Source organism: Mustela putorius, unplaced genomic scaffold (genome assembly GCF_011764305.1).
Source record: "Mustela putorius furo isolate JIRA1106 unplaced genomic scaffold, ASM1176430v1.1 tig00003853_pilon_pilon_pilon, whole genome shotgun sequence".
Classification (NCBI taxonomy): Eukaryota; Metazoa; Chordata; class Mammalia; order Carnivora; family Mustelidae; genus Mustela; species Mustela putorius.
In genome coordinates, this window is record NW_025422005.1 from 70,665,293 (window position 1) to 70,677,312 (window position 12,020).

General features: G+C 32.7%; 2 protein-coding genes across 10 annotated transcripts in view; one reads left to right on the plus strand and one right to left on the minus strand.

Annotated features, from left to right (window-relative positions):
* Positions 1-12,020, plus strand: part of SPATA1 (spermatogenesis associated 1) — a 60,223-nt gene that overhangs the window by 39,410 nt on the left and 8,793 nt on the right. For 4 of the 5 annotated variants that reach the window (XM_013056214.2, XM_013056212.2, XM_045064786.1 and 1 more), the window contains exons 9-13: positions 639-750; positions 1,776-1,901; positions 4,703-4,881; positions 6,768-6,866; positions 7,727-7,814. In XM_013056214.2, the coding sequence (XP_012911668.1) occupies positions 639-750; positions 1,776-1,901; positions 4,703-4,881; positions 6,768-6,866; positions 7,727-7,814 (604 nt within the window). Of the gene's footprint in view, positions 1-638; positions 751-1,775; positions 1,902-4,702; positions 4,882-6,767; positions 6,867-7,726; positions 7,815-9,739; positions 9,810-12,020 lie in introns of all 5 variants that reach the window. The other variant, XM_045064785.1, reaches the window with a different exon arrangement.
* Positions 8,281-12,020, minus strand: part of CTBS (chitobiase) — a 61,845-nt gene continuing 58,105 nt past the window's right edge. For all 5 annotated transcript variants that reach the window (XM_045064788.1, XM_045064787.1, XM_045064790.1 and 2 more), the window contains 2 exons: positions 11,705-11,866; positions 8,281-9,251 (listed from right to left, as the gene is read on the minus strand). In XM_045064788.1, coding sequence (XP_044920723.1) covers positions 9,060-9,251; positions 11,705-11,866 — 354 coding nt within the window. In that variant the 3' untranslated portion in view covers positions 8,281-9,059. The remainder of the gene's footprint in view (positions 9,252-11,704; positions 11,867-12,020) is intronic.

The window sequence follows — 12,020 nt, forward strand, 5'->3', positions numbered from 1 at the left end:
GGAGTAAGGGCTTAATGAAGATAGGAGAAACTAAGAAGTTAAAGAAATGAAAAACCTAGCAGAAAGAACTGAAAACAACTCAAGATCTATGACATGCTAGTGGGAGAAACATCAACATTGGTATGGCTTAAGGTACTTTATCATAAAAGGGTGGTAACACAAAAGTTAGGAAAGGTGAAGGTGATACAAACACAAATACAGAGCACATAAAGGATATGAGAATAAAATATTTCCTAAAATTTGAAAATGTAATACATTTCCTAATTTTCAAAGTAGAATATAAATGATCAAAGTTGACCCAATTTTTAAAAAAAATAAGTAGTCGTCTTAGAAAAATTTTAAAGTTATAAGTAACTAAGAAATCTTGGAAGGAAATCATGTTTAGGAAGGATTAATGGATTCCTTTTTTTTCACTCTTACTTTTAAATGAAGTGCCTGTGTATAATGTCCAAGGAATAGTGGAGAAACTGGAGCACAAGAGATAATCTATAGTTACAAATACAGATTTGGGAGTTTGTCACCATATCAGTTAAAAAAAAAAAAAAGCATTGCTGTGGTGAATTATCAAATACTTACAAATAGGTTAAAAGTAATGTGTTATCCTATCAGATCCTACTGATTTTCATGTTTGCTTACAGATAGATAAAAAAGAGTGTATCACCCTACCAGATCTTATTGATTTTCCTTCACTTCCTTGTCAACCTGCTCTTTCTCCAGGAATAATTGATATATCTTTATTACAGATTGAAAGTAAGTATGTTGACACTGTAAGTACAGATGATTCTGTGAGGTGAAGTTAAATATTAATGGAAAATTATTGCCTACTGGCTTGAGAGATTCAATTTGGGAAGATAAAGTTCTAGAGATAGGTGGTGGTGATGGTTGCAAAGCATCATGAATGTACATAATGCCACTGAACCGTACATTTAAAAGTAGTTAAAACTGTTGATGTGTATTTTACCACAAAAATGTTATTTTAAAGTATGTGAATGATATGTTTTTACTGCATATGTTTAACAATCACTAATGTTACTTGGGCTTTTAAAAATATACATTTTGGGGGGCACCTGGGTGGCTCAGTCTGTTAAGCATCTGACTCGTGATTTCCACTGAGGACATGATCTCAGGGTTGTGAGAGTGAGCCCACATTGGGATCTGTGTTCAGTGCAGAGTCGGCTTAAGATTTTTCTCTCTTCCTCCCTCTGCTCACACACACACACACTCTCTCTCTCAAAAATTAATGAGATTTTTATATATAAAAATACATCAAGAACAGCAAGTCTAGGTCAAAGATAAATTTACCGGGGCGCCTGGGTGGCTCAGTGGGTTAAGCCGCTGCCTTCGGCTCAGGTCATGATCTCAGGGTCCTGGGATCGAGTCCCGCATCGGGCTCTCTGCTCAGCAGGGAACCTGCTTCCTTCTCTCTCTTTCTGCCTGCCTCTCAGTGTACTTGTAATTACTCTCTGTCAAATAAATAAATAAAATCTTTAAAAAAAGATAAATTTACCAAAAGAATTAAACCAAGATGCATAATTACTTCAACTTTACCTAATTTCTACACATATATGTAAATGTAGAAGAGACATACTATATTCTTTACATATCTGAAAATCCCCTCATTGTGTTCCTGTTAGAAACTGAAATGACTCCTCAGTATTTTCCATGGTGGCAATTGCAACAAAAACAAAAACAAAAAAACAGACTTTTGGGTAAAATTTACTCTTGCTATTTTAAGTACTCTTGAGTTTTACACCTAAAAGGTTATTACCTTTTAGGAGAGAAGATTATTGAACAGATGAAACAAGTAAAAGAAGAAAGAAGATATCTGGAGAGAATTAGAGAAGAACTTCTAAAAAAAGTCGAAAAGCTATGTGAACAGAGCAAATTGAAGCGATATCATGGTAAAGTTTATTACACCTTTTATCACTCTATATTTTATCATTAACATGCTTTACAGAAATTTTTTAAATTTAAGTTCAAATATTTTTTATAATTGGCATTCATTTATTCATTATTGTCTACTGAATTTAGCCACTGTTCTAGGGGCTGAGGAAATAATAAGCAGACACAATTTTGACTCTGCCCTCAAAGAGCTTATAGTCCAGTGAGGAAATGATAATCAGGAAAACAATGATGCATCCTGATGATGCTATGATAAAGGAATTACATAATTGTACACCTAGAAGTACAGAGGAAAATCACCCAAATAAGATGGGAGAGATCAAGAAAGGCTTCCAGGAAAAGTGTTAAGGATGCTAGAATCTGAAATGTGCCTCCTCTTGCCTATAGGCCTTCAGAAATGTTTTTCCCTCTGCCAGCTACATCTTCTTTTCCTTCTATCTACCCTCATCCCAGGTCACCTGGCTTTTTCCTACTAATCATTCAATCTCAGCTTTAAGTATCAGTTACTCTAGAATCTCAGGATTCATATTCTAGAATACTCTAGAATCAGTTACTCTAGCAATCTCAGGATCTTAGTCTTCCCTACATGGTTAATTTTGTGGTATATGTCTATCTGCTTTGAGTAAATGAACGAATGAGAAAAATTAGGTAGAAAAATAGCTTGTTTTCTTGCAACAGAATTAGAAACAAGTATTATTGGGACTGGTAGAAATGGAAAAATGAGACAGAATGGAGAAAGTATAGAATAATGGGTTGAGAGATGTTGAAGGATTTGAAAGGACTACATTTTGAGTTGTATTTGAGGATTGTATGAATAAAAGGTATATATGGAATTAACTGGTTTTAGGATCCTCAATTTACAGCAAAACTATTTCTTTAGTACTATAACTGACTAAAAGTTACAATGTCAGAGATACTTCTGCAGGCTCCATCTCATAATAAGTGTTACTCTGGAAATGGTGGCAATGACTCAGCTTTGTTGTATTGTTCAAAGTGACTTTATCAGACAAATTTGAGTAATGGACTAAAAATCTTAGGACCAAGATTCTAATGCCAGATCTATCTTTTACTTATTTCTTCTCTTCGTGCCTCCCTTTTTCTGTTTATAAAATGAGAATGATCATTCACTTTCTATTTCAACAGGAATGTTTCAAGATAGAAGGCCATGTATCAGCCATCAAATATTTATTGAGGTTATGTGCCTCAATTCCCTGCATTGTTTTAAATGTTGAGGGTACACCAGCAAACAAGATAAACAAGGCCCTGCTCCTAAGGAGCTTGCTTCTAAATGGGAAGAGACAGAGAGTGAACAAATAAGACAGTATGAGCTATTGAGCAGAGCTCAGAAGTCAGTTAAAAGAGCATAGTAAAGGGTGATGGCACAGTAGAGCTGCTTGAGCTAGGGTTTTCAAGGAAGGCATCACTGAGGTGGTGTCATAAAGATATGATTATAAGGAGGCAGGAAGATAAGAAAATAGGTGAGGGGGAAAGTCTGAACAGAAGGAACACTAAAATGTCAAGGTACAGCGATGGAAACGAGCTTTGCAGTAGTAAGGACCTGAAATGAGGCAAGTGTGGCTGGAACGAAATACAGAGTAATGTAGAGGAAAATAAAATCAAGATGTCAGCAAGGAACAGATAGTCTCATTCAAGAAATCTAGATTTTATTCTAAGTAAGGTGGGAAGCCATTGGAGGATTTTTAAGCCAGAGGTTTAAAGGATTTAAAAAATATTTTTAAAAGATCAGAATGACTGCTAATTGGAATAGCCTGTTCTGTTAAAGGGGCAAGAATGGAAGCAGAGAGACCAGTTAGAAACTAATGGACTTTCAAAAGATGATAGTGGGGGTGCCTGGATGGCTCAGTCCATTAAGCATCTGACTCTTGATTTCAGCTCAGGTCATGATCTCAGAGATTGAGCCCCATGTTTTTGGCTCTGCACTCGCAGGGAGTCTGCTTCAGATTCTCCCTCTCCCTCTGAGCACACATATATATATGCATGCTCTCTCTCAAGATAAATCCTAAAAAAAGATGATAGTGGATTAACTAGGGACATAGCTTTGAAGAAGGTAGAATGTGCCAGATGCTGGAAGTATTTTGGCAATAGTATCAATAGAACTTGCTGAAGGACTGGGTATAAGGCATGAGGGAAATAAAACTCTTGAATTTTAATCAAATCTCCTTATAGACTTTTTAAATTGGTGTTTCATTTCTTTGATAATCTTTTAAAAATAAACCCATATTTTGATATAATAGCATGCCATTTGTGTTCCTGTTAAGTTTGTATTTAGAATCTCCTTGGTGTCAAAGTGAGAGCCTAAACTGGCAGTATTAAGTTTCTAATTTTCTCAACTAAGGGGCTCAGATTTAAGAAATTCCTGCCCTATATAAGTTTTGGTAATATATTTGGAATAATTTTAATAAGTGATGAATCAGAATCAGCTTACTTTATAAAACATAAGTCATTTTGGAGGGCTGAAAAAACAGTATGCCTTTCTCTGGAAAAAAGTGATCAAAATAAATACACACGTTTTGCTATAGGTGGTATTTTCAATGAAGATTTTTCAGAAGTAATTACAAATTTAAAGAACTTCGTTTGGTTCCTGTGTTTATCACTACTATATTTGTAAGGCAAATCCTTTTATTATCTAATAAACATTTCAATCTTTGCTTTAATTTCCTCAACATATGAGGGAAGAAGGTTAGGGGAGTAGAAGGGTTTAAATTAACTCTAGGGTCCTTTCCAGATGGAAAAGTTTAATCCTTTAGTCAGACTTACACTATAATCTGCTTTTTTATAGCCTGTGATGGTTGGAAGAAAAAATATTTGGAAACAAAGAAAATCACAGCATCACTAGAGGAAGTTTTAACAAAACTTAGAGAAGATTTGGAACTTTACTATAAAAAACTGCTCATGCAACTTGAATCCAGGGAGATCAAGATGAGACCAAAGAATTTGGCAAACATCACAGACTCTAAGGTACTTATTACTAAATGTGTTCATATTATGTTAGAGACGTTCTACTCAAAATACGTGGTTTATCACTGTTAGTATTATCATATGTAGGATGCTTTGGGCTACAGGTAACAAAACCTTGACTTAACCTGGCTTCAACAATAAGAAAATTTATGATCTCCTGTAATGGGTGCTGAGAAAATACCATCAGCAGCTTAATGATGTCTTTAAAGGGCTAGGTGCTTCCAGTAGTTCTCCCCTATTATTTTCATTATAAGACTGCTTTTCCTCATGGTACCAGTAGAGTTTCCAATAGCTAGTAGGACTATATGCCTCCCCAAAAAGAATATATAAAACTTTTCCTTTAGCCCAGTGGGGGTTAAACCAGGTTGAACCTGGATTAATAGTAGTTATCAGGGAGTACTCTGTGTTTATTCAGACTACTTAGGATCTACTTCGGTACCTGGGGATAGGGTCACTTTCTTTGAATCCGTGGGAAAGAGATGAATACCTGATGCAATATGGCAGGGGTCAAAAGTCTGCACTACATTCCTTTTCTTTAGCTGGGGACTAGTTAATAACACCCACAGAATATAAAGGTATTGGTATATTAAGAAAATTATTGAATTATATTTTGATTTTTTTCTTGAGATAGTATTGAACCTTGATAGATCAGAGACATGAAGTTCACTTTTTAATTGAGTTATTATGTATATAAACAAATAAATTCAAGGCCATTTATCAATTTTTGTTGGTTGACCAAAAAAGATTGCATGTTAATTATGATTAAGAGTATGGATTTGACTTTAGACATGATGAAATACTGAAAGTTTGCTATTTTATTTTTTCCCAGTCTTATTGAGATATAATTGGCATATAACATTAGGATAAAGTGATATATGTATATATTATAAAATGATTCACACAGTAAGTTTAATTATAAACTATTTTTCCTGTGATGAGAGCTTTTAAGGTCTATTCTCTAAGAAACTTTCAAATATACAATACAGTATTGGGTGTTTTTTTTTTTCAAGATTTTATTTATTTATTTGACAGAGATCACAAGTAGGCAGAGAGGCAGGCAGAGAGAGAGAGAGGGAGCAGACTCCCTGCTGAGCAGAGAGCCTGATGCAGGGCTTGATCCTAGGACCCTGAGATCATGACCTGAGACGACGCAGAGGCTTTAACCCACTGAGCCACCCAGGTGCCCCTGCAATACAGTATTGTTAACTATAGTTATCATGCTGGGCATTATATCCTCAGAATTTCACCCATTTCCCCTGATTCTCTACCAACCCATCCCCGGAATCTGTTCTGTTTCTATGAGTAAAAGTTTACCATTTTAGATAAACCTAATGTAAAACTCAAATGAGCTCAAGTAATCCATTTTAGCAGATACTTTTTATTTTGCATAGCTGATTTTTTGTTTTATCAATTTTTTTTCACACTGACAGCTTAAAATTTATAATAGTTTTTGTGGACTACTATACTTCAAAACCTTTCTAAACAAAAATAACCAGAAAGTCTTCTTATATAAAATATAGTATTTCATTATTAAATATTTTAAAGAAATAGTAATCTGATTCAACTAATAAAGTATACTGACAATTTCAAAAGCCTAGTATCTTAAACCTAGTATATTCCTTTTGTAGTAATAGTTTTTGTAGTAATAGTTCTTGCCTTTGTGGTGCAATTTGTACAGATATCTACTTATTTTTATAAAACATGAATAAAGGTGGTAGAACAGAAGGGAATGTGGTCCTTAAGACATAAGAAATTTACTCCAAGCAATGAGTTTATTTTATGCAATAGGTTATGATTTGCCTTTTTGGAATTATCACTTCATAGTTTACAAGGCAATAAAAATAGATGTTTTACTAAATAAGGGTGTCTTTATGTATTTCACACAGAATTACCTCATCATCCAGATCACCGAAGTACAGCACGCAATTGACCAACTTAAGAGAAAACTGGATACTGACAAAATGAAACTTATAATAGAAGTTAAGGTAATTTGCATTTCTCCTAATCAGGTAACATTTATCTTGAAATAAATTTTTAGTGTTTTACTTTTGGGCATCAAAATTTAATTTAGTGTAAGGATAGCAAAGGATTGTCTTAAAATTATTATCTTAACAACCAAGAGTATGAGTTAGAAAAATGCAGGAATTGAACCCTGTGTAAAGGTGTAAAGGTTATAACAAGGCCAAAGTAAAATTAGTAGAATTTCACTAAGAATTAAAGGAAAAGGACCTTCTGAATCAGTGCAGAGTCTTAATAGTTTAAAAGTAATTTTCATATATTGAAATAAATAAATAAGTCTGACAAACCATTGAACGCCATTTAATTTTTAGTTTTTTACCTGTTCTGGGAGTAATTATGCTCTGATTATTTTCATATACATATAATTATATGAAAGCTCTAAGTTCACTTTATCAAAAATAGATCTAGAATCAGAACTGTCCAATTAGAACTTTCTGCAATGATGGAAATGTTCTGTATCTGCACTAATACAGCAACCAGTAGCCACGTGAGGATATTGAGCACTTCGAAGGGTAGCTTGTTGTGTAACTAAGGAATTGATTATTAAATTTTATGTAATATAATATAAATTTTGTGTAATATATAATATATAATGTATATATAATATATTATGTAATATTTATGTAATATATAATATATATTTATGCAATATATAATATAAATTTTATGTAAATTTTATGTAATATAAGTAGCTACACATGGCAGGTAGCTACTGTACTGAATAGTGCAGGTCTAGATTCTTTTCACTAGCAGTGTTAGTTAGGCATCTCTCAATTTTAGAAGGGTAAGATGAAAGTTCATTTTTGAAAGGTGATTCTTTTTATAGATGAGAAAGCAAGCAGTCTCAGATTTACGCACATTGAAAGCTGAACTGGCACAGAAGAAAATTAACACATCTTTACAGTCTCCATTAGGTATGTTAATTTATAACTTGTCAAAAAATTTAACCATTGTTCTCCTTGGCGCAGTAATTTATATAAATCATAAGTTTTATATATTTTCACTTTTCATGCAGGTTTTACAAAGTGTTTCAGGAAATATTAGATGTAAAAAAGCAAAATGGTGCCTATTTGGTTATTTTTGAAGCTTTTAAATATTACATATTTTATAGTACTATATAATTTTCTCTTTTAAATAGAGACAGTTTGTTCATTGTATTTTAATTAAAAGCAATCTGGGAATATAAAATAGGGATATTGAACTTACATCCAGGCTATGATACAGATTAGTATCTAAGAATTTAAAAGTTTAGAAATACAGACAGTATTAATTTAGCTAATACTATGGAAAATGGTTGGGTTTTCTCTGTGATAAATAACTGAGTAAATAGAAAATGAAGTAGTCTCAATAACAGACAACTGGATCATCATTTATTCCAATTTGAAGGCAGGGAGACTATACAGGGAAGGCAGATTTATGTAAAACCAGAATTCAAGGAAGCAAATTTTTAATGTGTTTATAGGAACTAATATAAGTGTAACACAATATTCTTAATTACCCTGAAGAAAACAGAGACCTCTGTACATTTAGAAAAATTTTAATTGTGCAGAGAAAATAATTGAGAAACCAATGTCCTTAGAAAATTAAAAATAAAATGCCAATTGAAACTAGCGAGGAAATAAATTATAGATGTTCATAAATGAAGAAATAATAACTAGAAGGGTAAATAAAGTTTCTGCTATAACTTCATAAAAATAGTTTCAGTGAAAAATACTAATTCAAAATATTACTTATTTTAATCCTTTTTCCCCCTTTTGGAGACTTGATTAAATTAGTTTAAGTGCATCAGCTTGATGAACCTAAAAGATACTAAATTGCAAGTTTTAAATTTATTGAACAAAAAGTATAGAGCAAAGTGCTTCTCCAAGTCTAGGTTTTTAAAATTTTTATTCTGAGCAAATAATTTCCACTTCCAATTACACGTATTTTTAAAATTAGCATAATAAAATCCTAAAAAGTTTTTCCTAATTATAGTGTTAAACATAAAAGAGTAATATAGTAAGTTGACTTCTTACCTTTGTTTTTAAACAAAGCATTTCTTTATCTGCTTTTAAGTAGAATAACTAAAATATGTGACATGACATTTGTATTCTCTTCAAGAAACTGATTTAAACTGATCATTTTTTCTAAATCTTAATAGTTTGACAGATGTTTATCTGTCACAGCTTTGGTTTTAAGACTTTCCACATGTCTTCAGTTTGCTGTTTGGCTACAGCATCTCCAGAATAGTCAAGACAATTTGCGTGCCACATGCCAATGCCTCGTAAGCCACGCTTTTGTATGTATGCCGCCTTTAAAGAAATGCTCTGAGGGTCGTCATACCACACTTGATGAAAATGGCCAGAAGAATCCTATGAGAATAAATTAAACTGTTTAGTACAATATTAAATCCAATGATTCAAAAAGGATACAATGAAGTAAATAGAAATTTTAGGGCACAGTACATTATGCTTTCATGGTTCTGTATGTGATACTTTCTAGATATGACTGTAGTACTTTCACAACAGCAGAGATTACACAAATGAGCTTCGTAATATAGTCTGTACTATACTTAAAGTCCTTCTCATGCTCTCGTTCCTTCATGTCCTGAGATTTCTTCCTTGGTCTGATCTGATGGTTAGCGACCATCAGAGAGTCACTCATGGAGCTTTTCAAAATACAAATTCCTGGGACCCACATGAAACTTACTTAATCAAAATATTCTAGGGCTGGAACCTAGGACATGTCTTTGTTTTGTGTTTTACTATCCCATTAGGTAATTCTGATGTACAGACATAGTTAAGGAGGATCACTGCTATGGTCCTCTAAAACCAGCTTATGCTTTTTTTTTAATCTACAGTTCCCGAAAATTTGCCTAGTTAGGAGCTCAGGGGATGATTTCGTTTATGATGAATTTGCCAAATAAAAAGGTAATGGGTGGGGAAAATATCTCCTTTAATAGGTCTTACAGAATTAAGAACCATAAACTAGCCTGTAAAGTCCTCCCCAGCATCAACTGCCTCTATCTAGTACTAACACCGTCTCTCTTAGAAGGTAGGTATTCTATTGGATAAGGGATAAAAGAGGAAAGGAACAGAACTAGGCAAAAAGGTTAAGGAAAAGAAGAAAAGATAAGAACTAAAAAATATAATGGCCTGTGATTTAAAATAATTTACTGATTTTTATATAACATCTGGGACACTTTCAAAGGCAGTTCTCAGTAGATACCAGTAATAGCACCACTGGAATTAGAATAGTCCCCTAAGATGATTACAGGACATTAGGCACTTGGTAAATGAATAAACTGTGGGGTATTTAAGTAGACTCACTCACTATTTAAAATTTTAAATTATGATTCACTATTAAAAGGCAACTGTAGCACCACTGGAATTAGAATAGTCCCCTAAGATGATTACAGGACATTAGGCACTTGGTAAATGAATAAACTGTGGGGTATTTAAGTAGACTCACTCACTACAAGCATATCTCACATTCTTTAAAATTTTAAATTATGATTCACTATTAAAAGGCAACTGTAGAACTTATTTTTGCAGATTTAGGGGCAAACCCAAAATCGTAGATCTCTGAATTTTGCCATTATTATGGCAAAAAGGCTACTTTGAGCCTTTTTGATACTTTTAAGAAATTTCATATGCCTCAAAATAGTGAAGGATGAAAAACTGAGTCAAATGTAAGATTAACATATGCATGATAATGGAATATATATGCTTTCAAGAATATTGAGTGTATGATGAAAGAGCATAAAAAAGCAGAATGATTCTTTTCAGTCACAGCAAGAAATTTGATTTTGCTTGCTATGGAATTTCACAATAAAAGAAAGTTTTATAACCAGATTGTTGTCTAAAACACCAATAAATGAATGGCCTTCAAAGGCTTATCAAAATGTTTCCTGAATTCTAAAACTTTAAAGAAAGTGTTTTTTTCATCAAGGTAAAAATAAGTCAAGGACTACAAAAAGAGTATAAACTATTACACTGTTGGGCAAAGACAGGAGTATAATATACCCTAATTTAATAAATATCTTAATTAGTTATACAAATTATAAACCTAGTTAATGAGTAAGTATGTAATTTTCAAGATTTAGAAAGCTCTACATCAAAGCTTTCTGTATAATTGATATGTATGTGCATATATACCAGTTAAAATATTAAATATAAAATATTAAATATAAATTTTTATAGTTTTTTCATAAATGGGTACCAGAATAATAAAGAATGTAAGTTCATATTGAAATCAACTTACATCATAACATTTTAGGGCTCCTTTCACAGTGACAAAATCTAAAGTAAATTTGAAGATGGTTTGTAATTAGATTTTTGAAGTGTGGAAAAGTCTCATTTATGAAAAATGTAACTTTTCTTTGCCTCTTTGGTATAGCAGTTCCTTTTTATCAAACACTACCTGACAGAATTGCTCTGGTCATGTACTCTATTTCTTTAAGTTTCTATTTATACCATTTTCCACTAATGCATTTCTTAGTCTCAGCATCATGCTATGAGCTCCCTATAAAACAGTCTCATCAGAATCCTTAGGCTACTTTGACAGACCTAGTAACCTATTTTGGTCCAAAGCCACAGTTAATAATTATCAACTATTAAGGCAATCCTGTTTATGATATGACAAGTGGCCCATGTAGAGCAGTTCCATTATTACCATAACTTGAACTGCTCACCAGCAAAGTAAAGTCCTGATTAGACAAGTTTACTCATATAAACAGTAATCTGTATATTGTAAAGAAAAGAAAGAAAAAGAAAAGAAAAGAAAATGGATAAAATAAAGGTTCATAATTTGTGAAAAATCTTACTTTGTAATTATAATAAGGAGCCTGCTGATCTTTATCCCAGTGGCTTCCAGAAACAGAACTATTGACTTGCTTCATAATTACTTTATAGGGCACCTGATGTCCTGAAGTAATACCACAAGAATCCCTCCAGGAAGGGACTTTTGGAATGGTACAAACACGATCCTAGAAATACAAAAATGTTCATGTTATACGTATAAGCAAATCTTAGGAACCAAATCAGAAAAACTACATTAGAAATAAGATGTATACTCTAAACAGATGGACTATACAGTATAAAAGTTAAATTTCACTACTGAAATGAAATATATAATACTCA